Source organism: Ranitomeya imitator, chromosome 3, assembly GCF_032444005.1.
Source record: "Ranitomeya imitator isolate aRanImi1 chromosome 3, aRanImi1.pri, whole genome shotgun sequence".
In the NCBI taxonomy this organism is placed as follows: domain Eukaryota; kingdom Metazoa; phylum Chordata; class Amphibia; order Anura; family Dendrobatidae; genus Ranitomeya; species Ranitomeya imitator.
Genome location: NC_091284.1, coordinates 773,248 through 799,367, shown reverse-complemented (window position 1 = coordinate 799,367; position 26,120 = coordinate 773,248). Strand labels below are relative to the sequence as shown.

At 51.5% G+C, this 26,120-nt stretch overlaps 1 protein-coding gene across 8 annotated transcripts in view; it reads right to left on the bottom strand.

The window, feature by feature from the left end:
- Window positions 1-26,120, bottom strand: part of LOC138672406 (zinc finger protein 664-like) — an 83,862-nt gene that overhangs the window by 30,206 nt on the left and 27,536 nt on the right. For 3 of the 8 annotated variants that reach the window (XM_069760342.1, XM_069760346.1, XM_069760344.1), the window contains exons 2-5: window positions 9,718-9,851; window positions 9,082-9,207; window positions 4,547-4,670; window positions 3,910-4,305 (exon numbers count right to left, since the gene is read on the bottom strand). In XM_069760342.1, the coding sequence (XP_069616443.1) occupies window positions 3,910-4,305; window positions 4,547-4,670; window positions 9,082-9,207; window positions 9,718-9,837 (766 nt within the window). In that variant the 5' untranslated portion in view covers window positions 9,838-9,851. Of the gene's footprint in view, window positions 1-3,909; window positions 4,306-4,546; window positions 4,671-7,464; window positions 8,001-8,804; window positions 8,866-9,081; window positions 9,210-9,717; window positions 9,852-18,089; window positions 18,421-26,120 lie in introns of those variants that run through there. The other 5 variants (XM_069760343.1, XM_069760345.1, XM_069760348.1 and 2 more) reach the window with 5 other exon arrangements.

Here is a 26,120-nt window from a genome sequence, read left to right as displayed (position 1 = left end):
GTTATTTACTGTATATAGAGGTGTTATCAGTCATTATACAGGAGGAGGAGGTGAGCTGTGACATCACCTACTGTGAATGGTGGATCCGCTGTTATCTACTGTATATGGAGGTGTTATCAGGCATTGTACAGGAGGAGGAGGTGAGCTGTGACATCACCTATTGTGAATGGTGGATCCGCTGTTATCTACTGTATATGGAGGTGTTATCAGGCATTGTACAGGAGGAGGTGAGCTGTGACATCACCTATTGTGAATGGTGGATCCGGTGTTATCTACTGTATATAGAGATGTTATCAGGCATTGTACAGGAGGAGGAGGTGAGCTGTGACATCACCTATTGTGAATGGTGGATCCGGTGTTATCTAATGTATATGGAGGTGTTATCAGGCATTGTACAGGAGGAGGAGGTGAGCTGTGACATGACCTATTGTGAATGGTGGATCCTGTGTTATCTACTGTATATGGAGGTGTTATCAGTCATTGTACAGGAGGAGGTGAGCTGTGACATCACCTATTGTGAATGGTGGATCCTGTTATATTTACTGTATTTAGAGGTGTTATCAGTCATTGTACAGGAGGAGGAGGAGGTGAGCTGTGACATCACCTATTGTGAATGGTGGATCCGGTGTTATCTACTGTATATAGAGATGTTATCAGGCATTGTACAGGAGGAGGAGGTGAGCTGTGACATCACCTATTGTGAATGGTGGATCCGGTGTTATCTACTGTATATGGAGGTGTTATCAGGCATTGTATATGAAGAGGTGAGCTGTGACATCACCTATTGTGAATGGTGGATCCGGTGTTATCTACTGTATATGGAGGTGTTATCAGGCATTGTACAGGAGGAGGAGGTGAGCTGTGACATGACCTATTGTGAATGGTGGATCCTGTGTTATCTACTGTATATGGAGGTGTTATCAGGCATTGTACAGGAGGAGGAGGTGAGCTGTGACATCACCTATTGTGAATGGTGGATCCAGTGTTATCTACTGTATATGGAGGTGTTATCAGGCATTGTACAGGAGGAGGAGGTGAGCTGTGACATGACCTATTGTGAATGGTGGATCCTGTGTTATCTACTGTATATGGAGGTGTTATCAGGCATTGTACAGGAGGAGGAGGTGAGCTGTGACATCACCTATTGTGAATGGTGGATCCGGTGTTATCTACTCTATATGGAGGTGTTATCAGGCATTGTACAGGAGGAGGAGGTGAGCTGTGACATCACCTATTGTGAATGGTGGATCCTGTGTTATCTGCTGTATATAGAGATGTTATCAGTCATTGTACAGGAGGAGGTGAGCTGTGACATCACCTATTGTGAATGGTGGATCCGATGTTATCTACTGTATATAGAGGTGTTATCAGGCATTGTATATGAAGAGGTGAGCTGTGACATCACCTATTGTGAATGGTGGATCCTGTGTTATCTGCTGTATATAGCGATGTTATCAGTCATTGTACAGGAGGAGGTGAGCTGTGACATCACCTATTGTGAATGGTGGATCCTGTGTTATCTGCTGTATATAGAGATGTTATCAGTCATTGTACAGGAGGAGGTGAGCTGTGACATCACCTATTGTGAATGGTGGATCCGCTGTTATCTACTGTATATAGAGGTGTTATCAGGCATTGTATATGAAGAGGTGAGCTGTGATTTCATCTATTGTGAATGGTGGATCCGCTGTTATCTACTGTATATAGAGGTGTTATCAGGCATTGTACAGGAGGAGGTGAGCTGTGACATCACCTATTGTGAATGGTGGATCCGGTGTTATCTGCTGTATATAGAGGTGTTATCAGGCATTGTACAGGAGGAGGTGAGCTGTGACATCACCTATTGTGAATGGTGGATCCGCTGTTATCTGCTGTATATGGAGGTGTTATCAGTCATTGTACAGGAGGAGGTGAGCTGTGACATCACCTATTGTGAATGGTGGATCCGCTGTTATCTACTGTATATGGAGGTGTTATCAGGCATTGTACAGGAGGAGGAGGTGAGCTGTGACATCACCTATTGTGAATGGTGGATCCTGTGTTATCTGCTGTATATAGAGGTGTTATCAGTCATTGTACAGGAGGAGGTGAGCTGTGACATCACCTATTGTGAATGGTGGATCCTGCTATCTACTGTATATAGAGGTGTTATCAGGCATTGTATAGGAAGAGGTGAGCTGTGACGTCACCTATTGTGTAAGGTGGATCCTGTTATATTTACTGTATTTAGAGGTGTTATCAGTCATTGTACAGGAGGAGGAGGAGGTGAGCTGTGACATCACCTATTGTGAATGGTGGATCCTGCTACCTACTGTATATAGAGGTGTTATCAGTTATTGTTGAGGGAGGGAGGTGAGCTGTGACATCACCTATTGTGAATGGTGGAACATATCTGAGCTCCTCAATCTGTCACAGCAGGTAAAATGTTCTGTTCATTGTTCCACGTTTGCGTCTGTGAACATAGTGCTGATGTGAAGCCAAAAAGCTCCAGTTTTCGCTCATCTGCCAAAAAGACGTTCTCCCAGAAGCCTTGTGGCTCCTCAATATGCATTTTGCCAAATTCCAGTCTCGCTTTTTTAGGTTTTGCTTTCATCAGTGGTTTCCTCGTCTTCGGCTCTGACAGCATTGGACAATGTGATCTGACACCAATGGACCTTGAACTTCACCTCTAAACTCTTTGGAAGTTGTTCAGGCTCTTTGGTTACCATTCATATTATCAGTCTCTACAATCATCGATTTTGTCATTATGGCCACGTCCAGGGAGGTCGTCTACAGCCCCCTAGACCTTACACTTCTGAAGATTATGAGCAGCTGAAGTAACAGGAACATCCGGCTGTGTGGAGATGTCTTAGAGCCTTTACCTGTAACATGTTTGTCTATCATTCTTTTCTCATCTCCCGAGACAACTCTCTCCTCGGCTTCTTTGCCCAATATTCAGTGTGGTCCGCACAGTGATATCAAACAGCACAGCGACTACTTTTCAACGTGCAAATAGGCACCGGACAAATTTCAAGTTCTAAGACACTCATTATGCTAATCACAGGTTCCTATGGTCAAATTATCGTTACGTCATGTTTTTTACAGGCTATTTTTTTCATGTGTTTTCCTATATTTTTCTGATGGAACCACAATTCACAAGCAAAGTATGATTCTCATTAATGATATTCAGGAAATTTAAATAGAAAATTATTTTTGTCAGTTTCCAGTTATTTCTGTGACCATGTGAGGGGTTTTCTTACTTTAACAGAAGGGAAGCAATTTTCTACATGTGTGTAGACTAGTTGTATACACCGGTCACTAGTCACCCCAAACCCAACCCCCCGTCACACAGTGGCACCCAATCTCACAATGAGGAAAGACTGTTTACAAAAAATCTCACTAAAAAAGTCAAAACCTCAGTAGGTGTGCAGAAGAGTGAAAAAGCCGAATAATACTGGCACCAATCACTGCTAGTGAGCCCCCAAACAGCGGAAACCCACAGCCAGACTGTGGCACAAATTCTCATATTAAAGAAAGTGCCAGAAAGAAATGTGTATTAATTAGCGATGACCGTCTTCTCTGGCTCGGAGTCTGATCTCCGAACCCTCGCGCCCGCTATTCAGACTGGCCGGCTAACACCGCGCCATCTGTGGACTGGACTTCATGTTCAGACTCTTGTAGACCGTCATTGAGAGTCTTATAGGATTCCATTGGGAAAGTGACTTTTGTCCCCACAGAAGAGGCGGTGCACCGAGCCAATGAATTGGTGAGAACAGAATCAAAACGACACTGGACCCAGAGAAGACGGCTGGTCAGTCAGTATTGAACACATGAATATTACATATTTAGTGGCACCACTTCTCTGATGTGTGCCAAAAACACTGCCTACAAGACTATGAAGACACGATTGGCCACTGCTGCACGACCCACCTGCAAAGTCATCAGTGGAGCTACCGGCATAGGCCTGGCCGTAGCTGCTGGCACTCGGGGCATCCAGGAACATGGGGACATAGGCATCCTTGCTGGGGTTGGGACACGTCCTTTGGAAGGCGCTGAGGGCAGCTGACGAACGGGTACCATACGCACTGGTATGATCTGAAGACTCGGGGAATGAATGGCTGCCATCCTTCAGGGGGTTGAGGAAAGTATCGTAGTTGTTGCAGTCGGACACTGGACTCCTGGAAGGATCTGCTGGGACATCGGTGTAGAGATCGGATTCTTCATTCCTGCCAGTGTCCAGTACATCATGTGCGGGAGTCTCCTTCCTCGCCCTGTCTTCTCTCTCCGCTCCTAGCACAGTCTCCGCCTTTACATTAAACGACCCTGCTAAAATAAGAAAAGGCTCTAACCAAGTGCACCACGAGAATCATCATTCAGGATGGCAGCTACATACCCTCTAAACCCAGAGCCAAAGGCCGGCACTTACATCATGCAAGAGGCAGAGAACGGAAAGGGGGCATCAACGTACCACCAGCCCCGTCCATCTAACTCACACTCAGCGGTAGACATCCCTGCTACCTGACCACCACGGATAACAGCAGTGATTAATCCCCGGTGAGGCCATTACCGAGGCTCTGCAGGGTCTGCTCGTTCTCACTTAGTAGGTCGCTGTACAGATCGCGCTGCTCTTTCTCTAGATGCATCCAGTCCTCATCTGACAAGTTCACAGCTTGTTCCTGAGATGTGGGGCCCTGAAACCAAGAGCAGAAAATAAGCAGCAGCCAATCACCGGCACACAGCTTACACTGGCCCTGCCTGGAAACCATCAGCAAGCAGGATGTACAATGCCGTACCGCTGTGAACTGGCTGAGAGACAAATCTGATCAATAAACACCATCAACCAGATCTAACACAGGCACCAAATACTCGTCAATGGGAAAGGAGGGGACCCTTGGCGTCCCCAGTCATGGAGTCATCAATGGAGGGGGCCCCTCTGGGCTGTCCCAGCATCAATAGAGGGCCCCCTTGGTCCAGGCCATCCCAGCATTCCCCTTCCCCCAGGCCGTCCCAGAGTGAACGTAGGGCCCCCTCCCCCTGGGCTGTCTCAGCACCAATGGAGGGGCCCCCACTGTGCAGTTCCAGCATCGATGGAGGGTCCCCTCAGGGAAGGTTCCAGCATCAATGGAGGGGCCCCCACTGTACAGTTCCAGCATCGATGGAGGGGCCCCCACTGTGCAGTTCCAGCATCCATGGAGGGGCCCCCACTGTGCAGTTCCAGCATTGATGGAGGGGCCCCCACTGTGCAGTTCCAGCATCGATGGAGGGGCCCCCACTGTGCAGTTCCAGCATCGATGGAGGGGCCCCCACTGTACAGTTGCAGCATCGATGGAGGGGCCCCCACTGTGCAGTTCCAGCATCGATGGAGGGGCCCCCACTGTGCAGTTCCAGCATCGATGGAGGGGCCCCCACTGTGCAGTTCCAGCATCAATGGAGGGGCCCCCACTGTACAGTTCCAGCATCAATGGAGGGGCCCCCACTGTACAGTTCCAGCATCGATGGAGGGGCCCCTCTGGGAAGGTTCCAGCATCGATGGAGGGGCCCCCACTGTGCAGTTCCAGCATCGATGGAGGGGCCCCCACTGTGCAGTTCCAGCATCAATGGAGGGGCCCCCACTGTACAGTTCCAGCATCGATGGAGGGGCCCCCACTGTACAGTTCCAGCATCGATGGAGGGGCCCCCACTGTACAGTTCCAGCATCGATGGAGGGGCCCCCACTGTACAGTTCCAGCATCGATGGAGGGGCCCCCACTGTACAGTTCCAGCATCGATGGAGGGGCCCCCACTGTACAGTTCCAGCATCAATGGAGGGGCCCCTCTGGGAAGGTTCCAGCATCAATGGAGGGGCCCCCACTGTACAGTTCCAGCATCGATGGAGGGGCCCCCACTGTACAGTTCCAGCATCGATGGAGGGGCCCCCACTGTACAGTTCCAGCATCGATGGAGGGGCCCCCACTGTACAGTTCCAGCATCGATGGAGGGGCCCCCACTGTGCAGTTCCAGCATCGATGGAGGGGCCCCCACTGTGCAGTTCCAGCATCAATGGAGGGGCCCCCACTGTGCAGTTCCAGCATCGATGGAGGGGCCCCCACTGTACAGTTGCAGCATCGATGGAGGGGCCCCCACTGTACAGTTCCAGCATCGATGGAGGGGCCCCCACTGTACAGTTCCAGCATCGATGGAGGGGCCCCCACTGTGCAGTTCCAGCATCGATGGAGGGGCCCCCACTGTGCAGTTCCAGCATCGATGGAAGGGCCCCCACTGTACAGTTCCAGCATCGATGGAGGGGCCCCCACTGTGCAGTTCCAGCATCGATGGAGGGGCCCCCACTGTACAGTTCCAGCATCGATGGAGGGGCCCCCACTGTACAGCTCCAGCATCAATGGAGGGGCCCCTCTGGGAAGGTTCCAGCATCGATGGAGGGGCCCCCACTGTACAGTTCCAGCATCGATGGAGGGGCCCCCACTGTACAGTTCCAGCATCGATGGAGGGGCCCCCACTGTGCAGTTCCAGCATCGATGGAGGGGCCCCCACTGTGCAGTTCCAGCATCGATGGAGGGGCCCCCACTGTACAGTTCCAGCATCGATGGAGGGGCCCCCACTGTACAGTTCCAGCATCGATGGAGGGGCCCCCACTGTACAGCTCCAGCATCGATGGAGGGGCCCCTCTGGGAAGGTTCCAGCATCAATGGAGGGGCCCCCACTGTACAGTTCCAGCATCGATGGAGGGGCCCCTCTGGGAAGGTTCCAGCATCAATGGAGGGGCCCCCACTGTACAGTTCCAGCATCGATGGAGGGGCCCCCACTGTACAGTTCCAGCATCGATGGAGGGGCCCCCACTGTACAGTTCCAGCATCGATGGAGGGGCCCCCACTGTACAGTTCCAGCATCGATGGAGGGGCCCCCACTGTACAGTTCCAGCATCGATGGAGGGGCCCCCACTGTGCAGTTCCAGCATCGATGGAGGGGCCCCTCTGGGAAGGTTCCAGCATCAATGGAGGGGCCCCCACTGTGCAGTTCCAGCATCGATGGAGGGGCCCCCACTGTGCAGTTCCAGCATCGATGGAGGGGCCCCCACTGTACAGTTCCAGCATCGATGGAGGGGCCCCCACTGTACAGTTCCAGCATCGATGGAGGGGCCCCCACTGTACAGTTCCAGCATCGATGGAGGGGCCCCCACTGTACAGTTCCAGCATCAATGGAGGGGCCCCCACTGTACAGTTGCAGCATCGATGGAGGGGCCCCTCTGGGAAGGTTCCAGCATCAATGGAGGGCTCGGGCCGTCCTAGCTGCCAGTCACTATCGGATTTAATATACATTATGTTTAATATAATTCAGCCAGTCACTAGCAATTTTCCATTGATAAAAAGGAAGCGTATGGCAATAAACCCGTTCATGGCGTCTATTATGAGAATCATATCCAAGAAAACACAGCTGCAAGCAAAAGGAAGGGAATCATTGGATGTAATAACCTGTGGCAGTAATCACCTCCATGAAACGTCTTCAGTACTGGAGATTTACACAGGGCTCAGGGGCAGCGCGTCCGTCCTGTACGTGTCATCAGCTCTAACATTTCGGGGGAGCCTTGAATCCTCCTCAGCTCAGGACACAGCAGTTGTGGTGGGCTTTTGAACAGTATGATCACCGTTCTTCTAGTGATTGACACATGGACGGAGGGTTTCAGCCCTTGGGTTTCCCTTTGCCTCCTCCAGGTTAGCTTGTTAGCTTCTGCGAGAGGGAGGATACTCGGTTCCGAATGTTCTCCATTGTAGACAGCCTGTGTAATCACAGTAATCAATCCTTCTGGAGATCAGATCTGCCAGTAACCGGGCTTTGTGTGCCTTTATATGGTGGCTCCTGTTGTGCCCATCTCGGCATCACCTGCAGCCCTTGTGCCCATCTCGGCGTCACCCGCAGCCCTTGTGCCCATCTCGGCATCACCTGCAGCCCTTGTGCCCATCTCGGCGTCACCCGCAGCCCTTGTGCCCATCTCGGCATCACCCGCAGCCCTTGTGCCCATCTCGGCATCACCCGCAGCCCTTGTGCCCATCTCGGCATCACCTGCAGCCCTTGTGCCCATCTCGGCGTCACCCGCAGCCCTTGTGCCCATCTCGGCATCACCCGCAGCCCTTGTGCCCATCTCGGCATCACCCGCAGCCCTTGTGCCCATCTCGGCGTCACCCGCAGCCCTTGTGCCCATCTCGGCGTCACCCGCAGCCCTTGTGCCCATCTCGGCGTCACCCGCAGCCCTTGTGCCCATCTCGGCGTCACCCGCAGCCCTTGTGCCCATCTCGGCGTCACCCGCAGCCCTTGTGCCCATCTCGGCATCACCCGCAGCCCTTGTGCCCATCTCGGCGTCTCCTGCAGCCCTTGTGCCCATCTCGGCGTCACCCGCAGCCCTTGTGCCCATCTCGGCGTCACCCGCAGCCCTTGTGCCCATCTCGGCGTCACCCGCAGCCCTTGTGCCCATCTCGGCGTCACCCGCAGCCCTTGTGCCCATCTCGGCGTCACCCGCAGCCCTTGTGCCCATCTCGGCGTCACCCGCAGCCCTTGTGCCCATCTCGGCGTCACCCGCAGCCCTTGTGCCCATCTCGGCGTCACCCGCAGCCCTTGTGCCCATCTCGGCGTCACCTGCAGCCCTTGTGCCCATCTCGGCGTCACCCGCAGCCCTTGTGACGATCAGCTCTTGTTGAAGTTATTAACACAGAGGTTCACTTAGTGAAGTGTCTGTGGCATTAATTTAGATACATAATTGTAACTTAGATACTCACTTCTCATTTTTTTCTATTATGCAGAAAAATTAAGGTGATGCTGTAGGGTTCACTTACTTTTGCTTGCAACTGTAAACGTCAGGCTTCTGCCAAGATATATGTATGGAGACACTGGCTGCTGAAAATGATGCATTTTGGGAAATCAACAAGCGTAAGGTACAATCATCACCGATCTGAGGGGGTCATTAATAAAGAGACAATGAGGCGACCTATAACCATAACCGAATGGGACCCCAAGGGGATGTAAATATCTGTCCGTTGTGTCTGCATGAAATCCCACCCGGTTGTCAGTTACCCCTCAAACATTGGTGACGATGTCATTGGATGCGCTGACCTCGTTCAGCAGGTGCAGAATTCCTAGAACCAGCTTCATGATTTGGTCGAGGGCGATTCTCTTGTCTTGACTTTGCTGATCTACAGACGAATGAAGAGCCATGCCCCCCACAGTCGGCAAATCCCCCTGGAAAAGACGGTTCACAATCATCACTATAGAGAACAATATCCCCTAACCCAGTGGAAAATGCTACTCAAAGTAAGAGGCCCCGCACCAGGAGCCAACCCAACACGTAGTCACGGCTGACCCAGCGCGTGGTAGGCACCAAATGTCTTGGTCTATGATCAAATGTGACAGATTGGCGCCTGAGAAATACCACCTACAAACCAGGCAGAAATCGACAGAATTACCACATCCTCAACAGAGACGTTACAATAAGGGCATGAGCTCCAGAGTTCACTAATCCGAACCACAGAGGAGCAGGTGGCTCCAGAAACTCATTACATCAACCCATGGGCTTAGCCCAAACACCACCTGAGATATGGCTCAACCATCAGGAAGCCTATGTATTCCCACCCAATGGGTGCAACACAACATAAGCTGCAACATGGAGGCACCTCTCCAGAGGTAAATATCCAGCTAATACCAGAATCCAGGGGCAGAAACCACTCATGAGCTTCAGAAGTGGACGCTCACCTCCGTGAGTAGAAGATGCATGATCGCCAGGGCATGCCGAACCACCCTCTGGGACAGTGGCTTCACAGACGAAGCTTCAACCTCCGAAAATGGGTCAGAATGGATGGAAAGAGCGGCCATCAGGTAATCCGAAGCTGCAAGAGAAGAGACCTGTAAGAGTATAATCAGTAATAATCCTTTACAGTCCTGTAAGACCAAGCAGCCATAATACTGAATAGTCCTGTTGGACCTAGCAGCCATAATACTGAATAGTCCTGTTGGACCTAGCAGCCATAATACTGAATAGTCCTGTTGGACCAAGCAGCCATAATACTGAATAGTCCTGTTGGACCTAGCAGCCATAATACTGATTAGTCCTGTTGGACCTAGCAGCCATAATACTGAATAGTCCTGTTGGACCTAGCAGCCATAATACTGATTAGTCCTGTTGGACCTAGCAGCCATAATACTGAATAGTCCTGTAAGACCAAGCAGCCATAATACTGATTAGTCCTGTTGGACCTAGCAGCCATAATACTGATTAGTCCTGTTGGACCTAGCAGCCATAATACTGATTAGTCCTGTTGGACCTAGCAGCCATAATACTGAATAGTCCTGTTGGACCTAGCAGCCATAATACTGATTAGTCCTGTTGGACCTAGCAGCCATAATACTGAATAGTCCTGTAAGACCAAGCAGCCATAATACTGAATAGTCCTGTTGGACCTAGCAGCCATAATACTGAATAGTCCTGTTGGACCTAGCAGCCATAATACTGAATAGTCCTGTTGGACCTAGCAGCCATAATACTGATTAGTCCTGTTGGACCTAGCAGCCATAATACTGATTAGTCCTGTTGGACCTAGCAGCCATAATACTGAATAGTCCTGTTGGACCTAGCAGCCATAATACTGATTAGTCCTGTTGGACCTAGCAGCCATAATACTGAATAGTCCTGTTGGACCTAGCAGCCATAATACTGATTAGTCCTGTTGGACCTAGCAGCCATAATACTGAATAGTCCTGTAAGACCAAGCAGCCATAATACTGAATAGTCCTGTTGGACCTAGCAGCCATAATACTGATTAGTCCTGTTGGACCTAGCAGCCATAATACTGATTAGTCCTGTTGGACCTAGCAGCCATAATACTGAATAGTCCTGTTGGACCTAGCAGCCATAATACTGATTAGTCCTGTTGGACCTAGCAGCCATAATACTGAATAGTCCTGTAAGACCAAGCAGCCATAATACTGAATAGTCCTGTTGGACCTAGCAGCCATAATACTGAATAGTCCTGTTGGACCTAGCAGCCATAATACTGATTAGTCCTGTTGGACCAAGCAGCCATAATACTGATTAGTCCTGTTGGACCTAGCAGCCATAATACTGATTAGTCCTGTTGGACCTAGCAGCCATAATACTGAATAGTCCTGTTGGACCTAGCAGCCATAATACTGATTAGTCCTGTTGGACCTAGCAGCCATAATACTGATTAGTCCTGTTGGACCAAGCAGCCATAATACTGAATAGTCCTGTTGGACCTAGCAGCGATAATACTGAATAGTCCTGTTGGACCTAGCAGCCATAATACTGAATAGTCCTGTTGGACCTAGCAGCCATAATACTGAATAGTCCTGTTGGACCTAGCAGCCATAATACTGAATAGTCCTGTTGGACCCAGCAGCCATAATACTGAATAGTCCTGTTGGACCCAGCAGCGATAATACTGAATAGTCCTGTTGGACCCAGCAGCCATAATACTGAATAGTCCTGTTGGACCCAGCAGCCATAATACTGAATAGTCCTGTTGGACCCAGCAGCCATAATACTGATTAGTCCTGTTGGACCCAGCAGCCATAATACTGAATAGTCCTGTTGGACCCAACAGCCATAATACTGATTAGTCCTGTTGGACCTAGCAGCCATAATACTGATTAGTCCTGTTGGACCCAGCAGCCATAATACTGAATAGTCCTGTTGGACCCAACAGCCATAATACTGATTAGTCCTGTTGGACCAAGCAGCCATAATACTGATTAGTCCTGTTGGACCAAGCAGCCATAATACTGATTAGTCCTGTTGGACCTAGCAGCCATAATACTGAATAGTCCTGTTGGACCCAGCAGCCATAATACTGAATAGTCCTGTTGGACCTAGCAGCCATAATACTGAATAGTCCTGTTGGACCTAGCAGCCATAATACTGATTAGTCCTGTTGGACCTAGCAGCCATAATACTGATTAGTCCTGTTGGACCTAGCAGCCATAATACTGAATAGTCCTGTTGGACCTATCAGCGATAATACTGAATAGTCCTGTTGGACCTAGCAGCCATCTTGGACAAACTTTAAGCCAACTTATTCAGCAGCAGACGAGATGAAGTTCTGAGAGCTACAGCCAGAATGGAGACATGAAATGACATTGGAGCCATTAGCCGGTATGGTTGGCATAAACAAGGCCTGGCAATGTGGTAGTAAATAATGGATATGGATCTTAATGAAGTTTGGGGACATACTTATTATTGTTGTCATATTTTGTTATTGTATGTTTTGTTGTAAAGTACACATCTCTCTCTGCTGTATGAGGATATCATGGATACGTCATTTGCTGCAATGTGTAGCTTTCTTTGTATAACCATGTCTAAACACCCGATACTGTTGTTCGGGGCCACACCATTGCCCTATAGACCAGCAAAGCAATGCAGGGATAAGAAAGTGGCGAGTGTCTGTGCCTGAACTCTCTGCCTTCTGTGCCTGAACTCTCTGCCTTCTGTGCCTGAACTCTCTGCCTCCTGTGCCTGAACTCTCTGCCTCCTGTGCCTGAACTCTCTGCCTCCTGTGCCTGAACTCTCTGCCTCCTGTGCCTGAACTCTCTGCCTCCTGTGCCTGAACTCTCTGCCTCCTGTGCCTGAACTCTCTGCCTTCTGTGCCTGAACTCTCTGCCTTCTGTGCCTGAACTCTCTGCCTTCTGTGCCTGAACTCTCTGCCTTCTGTGCCTGAACTCTCTGCCTCCTGTGCCTGAACTCTCTGCCTCCTGTGCCTGAACTCTCTGCCTTCTGTGCCTGAACTCTCTGCCTTCTGTGCCTGAACTCTCTGCCTTCTGTGCCTGAACTCTCTGCCTTCTGTGCCTGAACTCTCTGCCTTCTGTGCCTGAACTCTCTGCCTTCTGTGCCTGAACTCTCTGCCTCCTGTGAACCTAAGAAATTCAGCCTCTGCTTCAAGGAGAATCGTCTACGGTGTCTTCTCAGCAAATCCAGCTCTCAGTAAGGACTTTCTTACAAGACCGATGCGGAAATTGACAGGAATCAGAAATGTAAGTGCAGAGGGGAGACACGACCCTCCCGGTCATATCAGACACCCCCCGGTCACATTGGCGGCAGTACGCAGCTCCAGACATCGGCACATCAGGGACAACTCGCCCCTCTATCCTCGGTCACATCGAAGACCGGACTCGTCACCTCCCAGAGACCGGATCACCCCCGTCACATTGGAGACTACAAACCCCCCCACTCGAAACATTGGAGACTGAATGCCCCCATCAAATCGGAGGCCGGACCCTCCCATGGAGTCAGATACATGTCGTCACAACAATGTACACAAGGAAGGGGGGTGCAGGGACCAGCAACTCACACAGGGTGCCATCCGCCAAACACAAGGGGGGGTACAGGGACCAGCATCTCACACAGGGTGCCATCCGCCAGACACAAGGGGGGGTGCAGGGACCAGCATCTCACACAGGGTGCCGTCCGCCAAACACAAGGGGGGGTACAGGGACCAGCATCTCACACAGGGTACCGTCCTCCAAACACAAGGGGGGGTACAGGGACCAGCATCTCACACAGGGTGCCATCCGCCAGACACAAGGGGGGGTGCAGGGACCAGCATCTCACACAGGGCGCCATCCTCCAAACACAAGGGGGGGTGCAGGGACCAGCATCTCACACAGGGTGCCATCCGCCAGACACAAGGGGGGGTGCAGGGACCAGCATCTCACACAGGGTGCCATCCGCCAAACACAAGGGGGGGTGCAGGGACCAGCATCTCACACAGGGTACCGTCCTCCAAACACAAGGGGGGGTGCAGGGATCAGCATCTCACACAGGGTGCCGTCCGCCAAATACAAGGGGGGGTGCAGGGATCAGCATCTCACACAGGGTGCCGTCCGCCAAACACAAGGGGGGGTACAGGGACCAGCATCTCACACAGGGTGCCGTCCTCCAAACACAAGGGGGGGTACAGGGACCAGCATCTCACACAGGGTGCCGTCCTCCAAACACAAGGGGGGGTGCAGGGACCAGCATCTCACACAGGGTGCCATCCGCCAAATACAAGGGGGGGGAAGCAGGGACCGGCATCTCACACAGGGTGCCGTCCGCCAAACACAAGGGGGGGTGCAGGGATCAGCATCTCACACAGGGTGCCGTCCGCCAAACACAAGGGGGGGTGCAGGGACCAGCATCTCACATAGGGTGCCGTCCTCCAAATACAAGGGGGGGTGCAGGGACCAGCATCTCACACAGGGTGCCGTCCTCCAAACACAAGGGGGGGTGCAGGGACCGGCATCTCACACAGGGTGCCGTCCTCCAAACACAAGGGGGGGTGCAGGGACCGGCATCTCACACAGGGTGCCGTCCTCCAAATACAAGGGGGGGTGCAGGGACCAGCATCTCACACAGGGTGCCGTCCTCCAAATACAAGGGGGGGTGCAGGGACCAGCATCTCACACAGGGTGCCGTCCTCCAAATACAAGGGGGGGTGCAGGGACCAGCATCTCACACAGGGTGCCGTCCTCCAAATACAAGGGGGGGTGCAGGGACCGGCATCTCACACAGGGTGCCGTCCTCCAAATACAAGGGGGGGTGCAGGGACCAGCATCTCACACAGGGTGCCGTCCTCCAAATACAAGGGGGGGTGCAGGGACCAGCATCTCACACAGGGTGCCGTCCTCCAAATACAAGGGGGGGTGCAGGGACCAGCATCTCACACAGGGTGCCGTCCTCCAAATACAAGGGGGGGTGTAGGGATCAGCATCTCACACAGGGTGCCGTCCTCCAAACACAAGGGGGGGTGCAGGGACCAGCATCTCACACAGGGTGCCATCCGCCAAATACAAGGGGGGGGAAGCAGGGACCGGCATCTCACACAGGGTGCCGTCCTCCAAATACAAGGGGGGGTGTAGGGACCAGCATCTCACACAGGGTGCCATCCGCCAAATACAAGGGGGGGGGTGCAGGGACCAGCATCTCACACAGGGTGCCGTCCTCCAAACACAAGGGGGGGTGCAGGGACTAGCATCTCACACAGGGTGCCGTCCTCCAAACACAAGGGGGGGTGCAGGGATCAGCATCTCACACAGGGTACCATCCGCCAGACACAAGGGGGGGTGCAGGGACCAGCATCTCACACAGGGTACCATCCGCCAGACACAAGGGGGGGTGCAGGGACCAGCATCTCACACAGGGTACCGCCCGCCAAACACAAGGGGGGGTGCAAGGACCAGCATCTCACACAGGGTACCATCCGCCAGACACAAGGGGGGGTGCAGGGACCGGCATCTCACACAGGGTACCGCCCGCCAAACACAAGGGGGGGTGCAAGGACCAGCATCTCACACAGGGTACCATCCGCCAGACACAAGGGGGGGTGCAGGGACCAGCATCTCACACAGGGTACCGCCCGCCAAACACAAGGGGGGGTGCAAGGACCAGCATCTCACACAGGGTGCCATCCTCCAAACACAAGGGGGGGTGCAGGGATCAGCATCTCACACAGGGTACCGTCCTCCAAACACAAGGGGGGGTGCAGGGACCAGCATCTCACACAGGGTGCCGTCCTCCAAACACAAGGGGGCGTGCAGGGACCAGCATCTCACACAGGGTACCATCCTCCAAACACAAGGGGGGGTGCAGGGATCAGCATCTCACACAGGGTACCGTCCTCCAAACACAAGGGGGGGTGCAGGGATCAGCATCTCACACAGGGTACCGTCCTCCAAACACAAGGGGGCGTGCAGGGACCAGCATCTCACACAGGGTGCCATCCTCCAAACACAAGGGGGGGTGCAGGGACCAGCATCTCACACAGGGTGCCGTCCTCCAAACACAAGGGGGGGTGCAGGGACCAGCATCTCACACAGGGTACCGTCCTCCAAACACAAGGGGGGTGCAGGGACCAGCATCTCACACAGGGTACCGTCCTCCAAACACAAGGGGGGGTGCAGGGATCAGCATCTCACACAGGGTGCCGTCCTCCAAACACAAGGGGGGGTGCAGGGACCAGCATCTCACACAGGGTACCATCCTCCAAACACAAGGGGGGGTGCAGGGACCAGCATCTCACACAGGGTACCATCCTCCAAACACAAGGGGGGGTGCAGGGACCAGCATCTCACACAGGGTACCATCCTCCAAACACAAGGGGGCGTGCAGGGACCAGCATCTCACACAGGGTACCGTCCTCCAAACACAAGGGGGGGTGCAGGGACCAGCATCTCACACAGGGTACCGTCCTCCAAACACAAGGGGGGTGCAGGGATCAGCATCTCACACAGGGTACCATCCTCCAAACACAAGGGGGGTGCAGGGACCAGCATCTCACACAGGGTGCCGTCCTCCAAACACAAGGGGGGGTGCAGGGACCAGCATCTCACACAGGGTGCCGTCCTCCAAATACAAGGGGGGGTGCAGGGACCAGCATCTCACACAGGGTGCCGTCCTCCAAACACAAGGGGGGGGTGCAGGGACCAGCATCTCACACAGGGTGCCGTCCTCCAAATACAAGGGGGGGTGCAGGGATCAGCATCTCACACAGGGTGCCATCCGCCAAACACAAGGGGGGGGTGCAGGGACCAGCATCTCACACAGGGTGCCATCCTCCAAACACAAGGGGGGGTGCAGGGACCAGCATCTCACACAGGGTGCCGTCCTCCAAACACAAGGGGGGGTGCAGGGACCAGCATCTCACACAGGGTGCCGTCCTCCAAACACAAGGGGGGGTGCAGGGACCAGCATCTCACACAGGGTGCCGTCCTCCAAACACAAGGGGGGGTGCAGGGACCGGCATCTCACACAGGGTGCCGTCCTCCAAACACAAGGGGGGGGTGCAGGGACCAGCATCTCACACAGGGTACCGTCCTCCAAACACAAGGGGGGTGCAGGGATCAGCATCTCACACAGGGTACCATCCTCCAAACACAAGGGGGGGTGCAGGGATCAGCATCTCACACAGGGTGCCGTCCTCCAAACACAAGGGGGGGGGGTGCAGGGACCAGCATCTCACACAGGGTGCCGTCCTCCAAACACAAGGGGGGGGGTGCAGGGACCAGCATCTCACACAGGGTGCCAGGGTGTTCTCACACAGGGTGTTCTCATAAACCCATGCTGATATGGAGTTAAACAGTTATTCTCATGGAGATAATCCAGAATAACATCCCTCAGAAACCCTTCAAATATTTTACCAACAATAGAGGTTAGACTTACTGGCCTATAATTTCCAGGTTCACTTTTAGAGCCCTTTTTGAATATTGGCACCACATTTGCTATGCGCCAATCCTGCGGAACAGACCCTGTCGCTATAGAGTCACTAAAAATAAGAAATAATGGTTTATCTATTACATTACTTAGTTCTCTTAGTACTCGTGGGTGTATGCCATCCGGACCCGGAGATTTATCTATTTTAATCTTATTTAGCCGGTTTCGCACCTCTTCTTGGGTTAGATTGGTGACCCTTAATATAGGGTTTTCATTGTTTCTTGGGATTTCACCTAGCATTTCATTTTCCACCGTGAATACCGTGGAGAAGAAGGTGTTTAATATGTTAGCTTTTTCCTCGTCATCTACAACCATTCTTTCCTCACTATTTTTTAAGGGGCCTACATTTTCAGTTTTTATTCTTTTACTATTGATATAGTTGGGTACCGTCCTCCAAACACAAGGGGGGGTGCAGGGACCAGCATCTCACACAGGGTACCGTCCTCCAAACACAAGGGGGGTGCAGGGACCAGCATCTCACACAGGGTGCCGTCCTCCAAACACAAGGGGGGGTGCAGGGACCGGCATCTCACACAGGGTGCCGTCCTCCAAACACAAGGGGGGGTGCAGGGACCAGCATCTCACACAGGGTGCCATCCTCCAAACACAAGGGGGGGTGCAGGGACCGGCATCTCACACAGGGTGCCGTCCTCCAAACACAAGGGGGGGTGCAGGGACCAGCATCTCACACAGGGTGCCATCCTCCAAACACAAGGGGGGTGCAGGGATCAGCATCTCACACAGGGTGCCGTCCGCCAAGCACAAGGGGGGGAGGGGTGCTGCAGGTATCAGCATCTTACACCCTAAGGTGAGTATAATGTGCAGTGTGTGTGTTATATTTGTATTGAAATACCGGATTACTTACCGGTAATGCTCTTTTATAGAGCCCACGACAGCACCCACTAGAGAGAGGGGGTCCGCCCCTAGGAACAGGAAACCTACAGAGAGATAAAAGGGGCGGCCCCCCCTCGCTCCTCAGTTGTTTTACAGAGAATAGGAGGAACCGCCGCCAGGTTTTAGTTAACAGGTTCAGGTATATTCATATATATATATATATACATATTTACAACCTTATGCTACTTTCTTCTAATATTTACACCTCACCAAAAAAGCACCATGTGCGACTATATACAGAAAAGGGAGGGATGTGAAAGGGTGCTGTCGTGGGCTCTATAAAAGAGCATTACCGGTGAGTAATCCGTTATTTTCTATTCGCCACGACAGCACCCACTAGAGAGATTTACAGAGACTATAGACTGGGTGGGTTTACTGAGTCAAGGACCGATACCCCAAAAGTCAGATCAGAAGCAGAGGATAGATCTAATCTATAATGCTTATAGAAGGTGTTAGGTGAAGACCAAGTTGCAGCCTTACATATAAGGTCTATTGGCACATTCGCCCTTTCTGCCCAGGAAGTCGACAAGGCTCTTGTAGAGTGTGCTCCTATATGCATTGGAGGATCTCTACCTCCAGCTTTATACGCCAGGATTATGGCCTCTCTGATCCAGCGAGATAATGTGTTCTTTGTCACTCTGGTACCTTTGGTTTTACCCTGGAAAGACACAAAGAGAGCCCTACTCTTCCTCCAGTCCCTGGTTCTCTCTAAATAGGCTAGCACAATTCTTTTTACATCTAGAGTATGAAGTTTTACTTCTTCTGGAGTTGAGTGGTTCTCATAAAAGGTAGGTAACAAGATCTCCTGGGATCTATGAAAAGTAGTGGCCACCTTAGGGAGATAACAAGGATCTGTTTTGAAAACTATCCTATCTGATGTCACAGATAAAAAGGGAGGATCTATAGATAATGCATGAAGATCACTTACTCTTCTGGCAGAAACTAACGCCACTAATAATACAGTTTTCAAAGAAATATTTTTTAGTGAGGCTGCATGGAGAGGCTCAAACGGTGGCTGTGTCAATGCTTCCAGGACTATGGATAAATCCCACTGAGGAACCTGCGGTATGCTAATTGGTCTTGAACGCTCACAGGCAGATATAAATCGGGATATCCACCTATTACCCGCAACATCATAATTAAAAAGAGCTCCTAAAGCTGAAACCTGGACCTTCAGAGTGCTTACGGAGAATCCTAATTCCAAACCTCTTTGTAGAAATTCCAACACTGGAAATATAGGAACTTCAGATGAAAGTTGTGCAGTATGGAATTGAAGAAATTTTCTCCAAATTCTAACAAATTCTAGTAGTTGAAGGTTTTCTACTCTTCATAAGAGTGTTAATTAACCCACTAGAAAACCCCCTTATACTTAGTAACTGCCTCTCAAACTCCAGGCAGTCAGGTTCATGCCCTTTGCCTGAGGATGGAGGAATGGTCCCTGAGAGAGCAAGTCCTTGGACTGAGGCAGAATCCACGGGTCTGACACTGACATCGCCCTCAGCCATGAGAACCATGGCCTTTTGGGCCAGAATGGGGCTATTAACAGAACTCTTGCGCCTTCCTCCCTTATTTTTCTTATTACTATAGGTAATAGATTCCATGGGGGGAAAGCATAGGCCAGGTCGAATGTCCATGGTACCTGGAGGGCATCGAGTATGTCCGGCTTGTCCTCCCTGCATAGAGAGGCAAACCTCCTGACCTGACGGTTGGCTCTTGTGGAAAACAAGTCTATTTGAGGAACACCCCATCGAGCTGTTATTAATCTGAAAATCTTCCTGTTCAGCATCCATTCTCCCTGATGAAGAGTGTGACGGCTGAGGAAATCGGCATGAAAATTGTCTATGCCCCTGATGTGCACTGCTGACAAGGATAGCAGATGACCTTCGGCCAACTCCATGATGTCTGAAGCCACTTCTCTGAGTTTGTCCGACCTTGTACCTCCTTGATGGTTCAGATACGCCACCGCAGTGGTGTTGTCGGAGAATACTCTTGTGTGTGAGCCGCTGAGCTGAGGAAGAAAGTGAAGTAGGGAGTAGTATATAGCCCTCAACTCTTTGACATTTGAGGAATTATTAAGTTCTGAACTGGACCAAAGACCCTGGACCCATTGATCCTGAAAATGTGCCCCCCAGCCTTCAGGACTAGCGTCTGTGGTCACTATACTAGAAGGGGTGATTACCCATAGAACCCCTCTCGAAAGATTTTTTCGATTCAACCACCACATAAGGGAGTGTACTACTTCTGACGTTAGGCAAACTGTTCTATCCAGACATCCTCTTTTTTTAATGTCCTCCTCCAATACAAATTTTTGTAGATGCCTAGTATGGAACTGCGCCCACTGGACCGCAGGAATGCACGATGTTAGAGAACCTAGTAGTGACATGACATTCCTTAATGACATACTACGCTTTCTGATCGCTAAGGACACTTTATCGAATATGGAAGTTTTCTTATCCTCAGGAAGCTTGCAAATCTGGTCAACTGAATCTAGAAGGAGCCCAAGGAATTTCTGACACGTTACTGGCTGGAGTCTAGATTTTTCCCAATTAACCAGCCAGCCCAGGTTTTGTAAGGATGACACTACCTCCTGTAACCTCTGCTCACACTGTAGGGAGTTCTTACCTACAATCAATAGGTCATCCAAATACGGAATGACCAAGGTATCTTTTACCCGTAAAAAGGACATTACTTCCAGTAGCAATTTAGTAAAAACCCTTGGGGCCATAGATAAACCGAAGGGCATTGCCCGGTATTGTAGATGACGAATTTGCCCTTCTATACAAACTGCTACTCGAAGAAATTGCTGATGTAAATGGTGTATAGGAATATGGTAATAAGCATCTTTAAGATCCAATACTACCATGTAACAGTTTGGAAATAGATTTTTTATGGCCGAACGTATGGATTCCATTTTAAATGTTTTGGGTCTTATAAAGGAGTTCAGTTTTCTCAAGTTAATTATAGTTCTGAAAGAGCCATCAGGCTTACTAATCAGAAATAAGGGAGAGTAAAATCCCCTCCCTATCTGGGAAGATGGAACCTCTACCAGCACTTGTTTGAGTAAGAGGGATTTAACTTCGGTTTCAAGTGCCTCTTGTTGAGGCCTGGATCTTAAGGTGGTAAGGAGGAAGGAGTCCGGAGGCCTTCTAATAAAGTCTAATGTGAGGCCTGAAGATATTAAATCAATGGCCCATGGATTAACCGTTATGTCTTTCCACTGCTTACTAAATTGTTTTAGTCTTCCTCCCACCGGTGAAATATAATCAGCGGAATTTATCTGCTGGCTTGAAGGGGCGCTTATTGAACAAATTTCCTCTTTGTTTGAAATCCTTGTTATTCCATCGGTCCCTGAAGCCTCCCTTCCTTCCGAATGGTGGCTTCTTGAACGCCCTTCTGTAAGAAGGAATAAAGGGATTAGGGAACCCCTTCTTCCTTTCACCTGCCTTAGTGAGAATTTCGTCTAAGACCGTTCCAAAGAGGTACTCACCCTGGCAGGGTATAGTACACAATTTAGCCCTGGACTGGGCATCCCCTTTCCAATTCTTTAACCATAAAGCGCGCCGTGCCGTATTAGTGAGGCTGGCTGTTCTGGCTGCTAGGCGGAGAGAGTCTATAGAGGCATCAGAAATGAAGGCTGCCGCCCCCTTAATCAAAGGAATAGAGGCACGTAGTTTCTCCCTAGATACACCACTCTTAATATTTTGGTCCAACTGCTCCAGCCAGACCAGCATAGATCTACTAGTGGACGTGGCTGAGATCGCCGGTTTAAATGCCGTGACACAAGCTTCCTATGACCTCTTAAGCAGAGCGTCTGATTTTCTATCCATGGGGTCAGGCAAGGAGCCCGCATCCTCTACGGGTAAGGAGGATCGGCGAGAAGTTGATGCTACAGCCGCATCCACTTTAGGAATTTTAGACCAAACTGCCAAGTCCTCATCATCAAAGGGGTACCGCCTCTTACATGATACCGGTACAAAGCCCTTCTGTCCTTTAGCCCATTCTTTTTTAACAAGGTCTTTAATGGCCTGATTCACAGGGAATACTTGGCCCTTTCGCTGCGATAAACCTGCGAACATAATGTCCTGTGGTGTCTGGGGATCTTTAGACTCTGACACCCCCATTGTTCCTCTTACAGCTTTAACCAAATTATTTACATTGTCTGTAGGAAAACAGACATAATCTTCCTCCTCCGAGGAATCCAATCTCTGAGAGATGTCTGAGTCCACCTCTCCACTTTCTGCTGATGTGTCGGCTATAGGTGAAAGAGTCCTTCTACTTCTCCTTTCCATATTAACCGCCGGACTACCCCTCAAGGACTGAAGCTCTTCCCGGATCATGAGACGTATGTCATTCATCCTGACCGAACTCTCCTGCTGTAAAGTGTTATCAATGCAATGTTGACATAGCTCCTTAATATATGAGTCAGGTAGGGGCTCATTACATATCTTACACTGCTTATGTTTAGATTTTGACGTCCGCTTAGCCGGCTGCAGAGTTGTCTGGTCGGCCTGGGGTTTGGAACGGGACGATTTTTTCCCTGATTTATCCGTGGAATCACTCATTTTTGAGTGTCCGCTGATTTTCTTATTAGCATCACCACTAGGCAGGATTACAACCTCCAGTGGGCGCTCAATATCTTCCTGAGACGACATGGTGCGCACAGTGCCATGTGTCTTCAGCCTTATATAGAGCCGTTCTTACAAGGGATACACGCCCCCATCTTTCCTCCCCCCTTTTTTTTTTTTTTTTTTACCTGACCAACTTTATTGGTCCTCTCCACCGCTGTTGAGCGCCAAGGCGTCCACGCCAGCACGCTCAGCTGACCCCGCATACCCGGAAGTTCCTCTTTACATCCGGGTACGCCGACCATACAGCGCCTGCATGTGCGCTCGCGCGTCTTCCTTCTATGCTGCAGAGGAAGAGAAGCTCCTGCTACCGCGGCCGTTCATGCCCCACTGTGGCCGGAGGGTAAGCGCTTTCCATAGCGACACTTACTTGGTGTGCTGACGGGGATTCTTTAGGCGGTGGAGCAAAAACCAACGGTCTCCCAACAGGGAGACTGTTGTGATCCCGGCATGCTGATATATCCAGATGAGGGGGGAACCAACAGGAACCCCCGTCTCTGATGCTCGCTCTGGAGCCCCTGTCGCTCAACAGAGACGTACAGGCTGTGTTCCAGGCGAGCTTTTCCTCTTCTTAGCTGCAGAGATTCTCTCTGAGGGTTCCCTCCTTGGGAACAGGAAACCAACTGAGGAGCGAGGGGGGGCCGCCCCTTTTATCTCTCTGTAGGTTTCCTGTTCCTAGGGGCGGATCTCCTCTCTCTAGTGGGTGCTGTCGTGGCGAATAGAAAATATGTGTTATTATTTATTATTTATTTATTATTATTTATTTAGCACCATTGATTCCATGGTGCTGTACATGAGGAGTTACATACAAATTACAGATATGACTTACAGTAAGCTGCACTCAAAATTTAATCTATTTGCTATATGACTTTTTTGGTTATGCACCAGTTCAGATTAGATTGCTGTTCAGTCAGTTTTTCTATATCTACTATGTACTATTTTTTCTGACTTGAACGCTCCGCCCTTCACCATGCTGTGATTTTAACTACATCCTAACACAGTCGGTTCTGAGCTTCCTATATAAGCAGGCTTTACCACATTATTAGCCAGAGGTAAGTGTTCACACTAGGCAGTCAGCTCAGGTACCCATCCGTTCTGAGATTACCTTGACGATTGGTGGATGGGCTCACAACTTTTGGCCAAATCTTGTGCCAAGAATCTCATGTGTTTTTTCATATATTTCACAAGCCATTATGCTATTCCCATTTCATGTATCGCACATTTCCTTGCTCTAGCACAGATTCATTTTGAGTGCAGCCATTAATCTATTTGCTATATGACTTTTTTGGTTATGCACCAGTTCAGATTAGATTGCTGTTCAGTCAGTTTTTCTACATCTACTATTTACAGTAAGCAAACTAACAATTACAGACTTATACAGAAGGGCGAGGACCCTGCCCTTGCGGACTTACATTCTACAGGATTATGGGGAAGGAGACAGTAGGTTGAGGGTTGCAGGAGCTCCGGTGTTGGTGAGGCGGTAGCTCCGGTGTTGGTGAGGCGGTAGCTCCGGTGTTGGTGAGGCGGTAGCTCCGGTGTTGGTGAGGCGGTAGCTCCGGTGTTGGTGAGGCGGTAGCTCCGGTGTTGGTGAGGCGGTAGCTCCGGTGTTGGTGAGGCGGTAGCTCCGGTGTTGGTGAGGCGGTAGCTCCGGTGTTGGTGAGGCGGTAGCTCCGGTGTTGGTGAGGCGGTAGCTCCGGTGTTGGTGAGGCGGTAGCTCCGGTGTTGGTGAGGCGGTAGCTCCGGTGTTGGTGAGGCGGTAGCTCCGGTGTTGGTGAGGCGGTAGCTCCGGTGTTGGTGAGGCGGTAGCTCCGGTGTTGGTGAGGCGGTAGCTCCGGTGTTGGTGAGGCGGTAGCTCCGGTGTTGGTGAGGCGGTAGCTCCGGTGTTGGTGAGGCGGTAGCTCCGGTGTTGGTGAGGCGGTAGCTCCGGTGTTGGTGAGGCGGTAGCTCCGGTGTTGGTGAGGCGGTAGCTCCGGTGTTGGTGAGGCGGTAGCTCCGGTGTTGGTGAGGCGGTAGCTCCGGTGTTGGTGAGGCGGTAGCTCCGGTGTTGGTGAGGCGGTAGCTCCGGTGTTGGTGAGGCGGTAGCTCCGGCGTTGGTGAGGCGGTAGCTCCGGCGTTGGTGAGGCGGTAGCTCCGGCGTTGGTGAGGCGGTAGCTCCGGCGTTGGTGAGGCGGTAGCTCCGGCGTTGGTGAGGCGGTAGCTCCGGCGTTGGTGAGGCGGTAGCTCCGGCGTTGGTGAGGCGGTAGCTCCGGCGTTGGTGAGGCGGTAGCTCCGGCGTTGGTGAGGCGGTAGCTCCGGTGTTGGTGAGGCGGTAGCTCCGGTGTTGGTGAGGCGGTAGCTCCGGTGTTGGTGAGGCGGTAGCTCCGGTGTTGGTGAGGCGGTAGCTCCGGTGTTGGTGAGGCGGTAGCTCCGGTGTTGGTGAGGCGGTAGCTCCGGTGTTGGTGAGGCGGTAGCTCCGGTGTTGGTGAGGCGGTAGCTCCGGTGTTGGTGAGGCGGTAGCTCCGGTGTTGGTGAGGCGGTAGCTCCGGTAATGGTGAGGCGGTAGCTTCGGTAGTGATGAGGAGGCAGCGGGGTCAGTGTAGGCTGTAGGCTTTCCTGAAGAGATGAGTTTTCAGGTTCCATCTGAAGGAACTGAATGTGGTTGATAGTCGGACGTGTTGGGGCAGAGAGTTCCAGAGGATGGGGGATATTCTGGAGAAGTCTTTGAGGCGGTTGGGTGAGGAGCGAATAAGTGTGGAGGAGAGAAGGAAGTCTTGGGAAGACCAGAGATCACGTGAGAGAAGATATCGGGAGATTAGTTCAGAGATATATGGAGGAGACAGGTTATGGATGGCTTTGTCGGTCAGTATTAGTAATTTGAACTGAATACGTTGAGGGAATGGGAGCCAGTGAAGAGATTTGCAGAGGGGGGAAGGGAGGAGTAGCGAGGAGAGAGATGGATTAGTCAGGCAGCAGAGTTAAGGATGGACTGGAGAGGTGCAAGGGTGTTAGCAGGGAGGCCACAGAAAAGGATGTTGCAGTAGTCAAGGCGGGAGATGATGAGGGCGTGCACAAGCATTTTAGTAGATTGACAGTTGAGGAAAGGACGGATTCTGGAGATATTTTTGAGCTGGAGGCGACAGGAGGTGGCGAGAGCTTGGATGTGCGGTTTGAAGGACAGGGCAGAGTCAAGTGTTACTCCGAGGCAGCGGACTTCCGGTATGGGGGAAAAGCAGGAAGTCTTTATTTGCGATAGGTCAGGTAAGGAAGATCTATGAGATGGAGGAAAGATGAGTTCAGATTTGTTCACATTGAGTTTGAGGAAGCGAGAGGAGAAGGAGGATATGGCTGACAGACACTCCAGGATTCTGGACAGCAGAGAGGTGACATCTGTGCCAGAG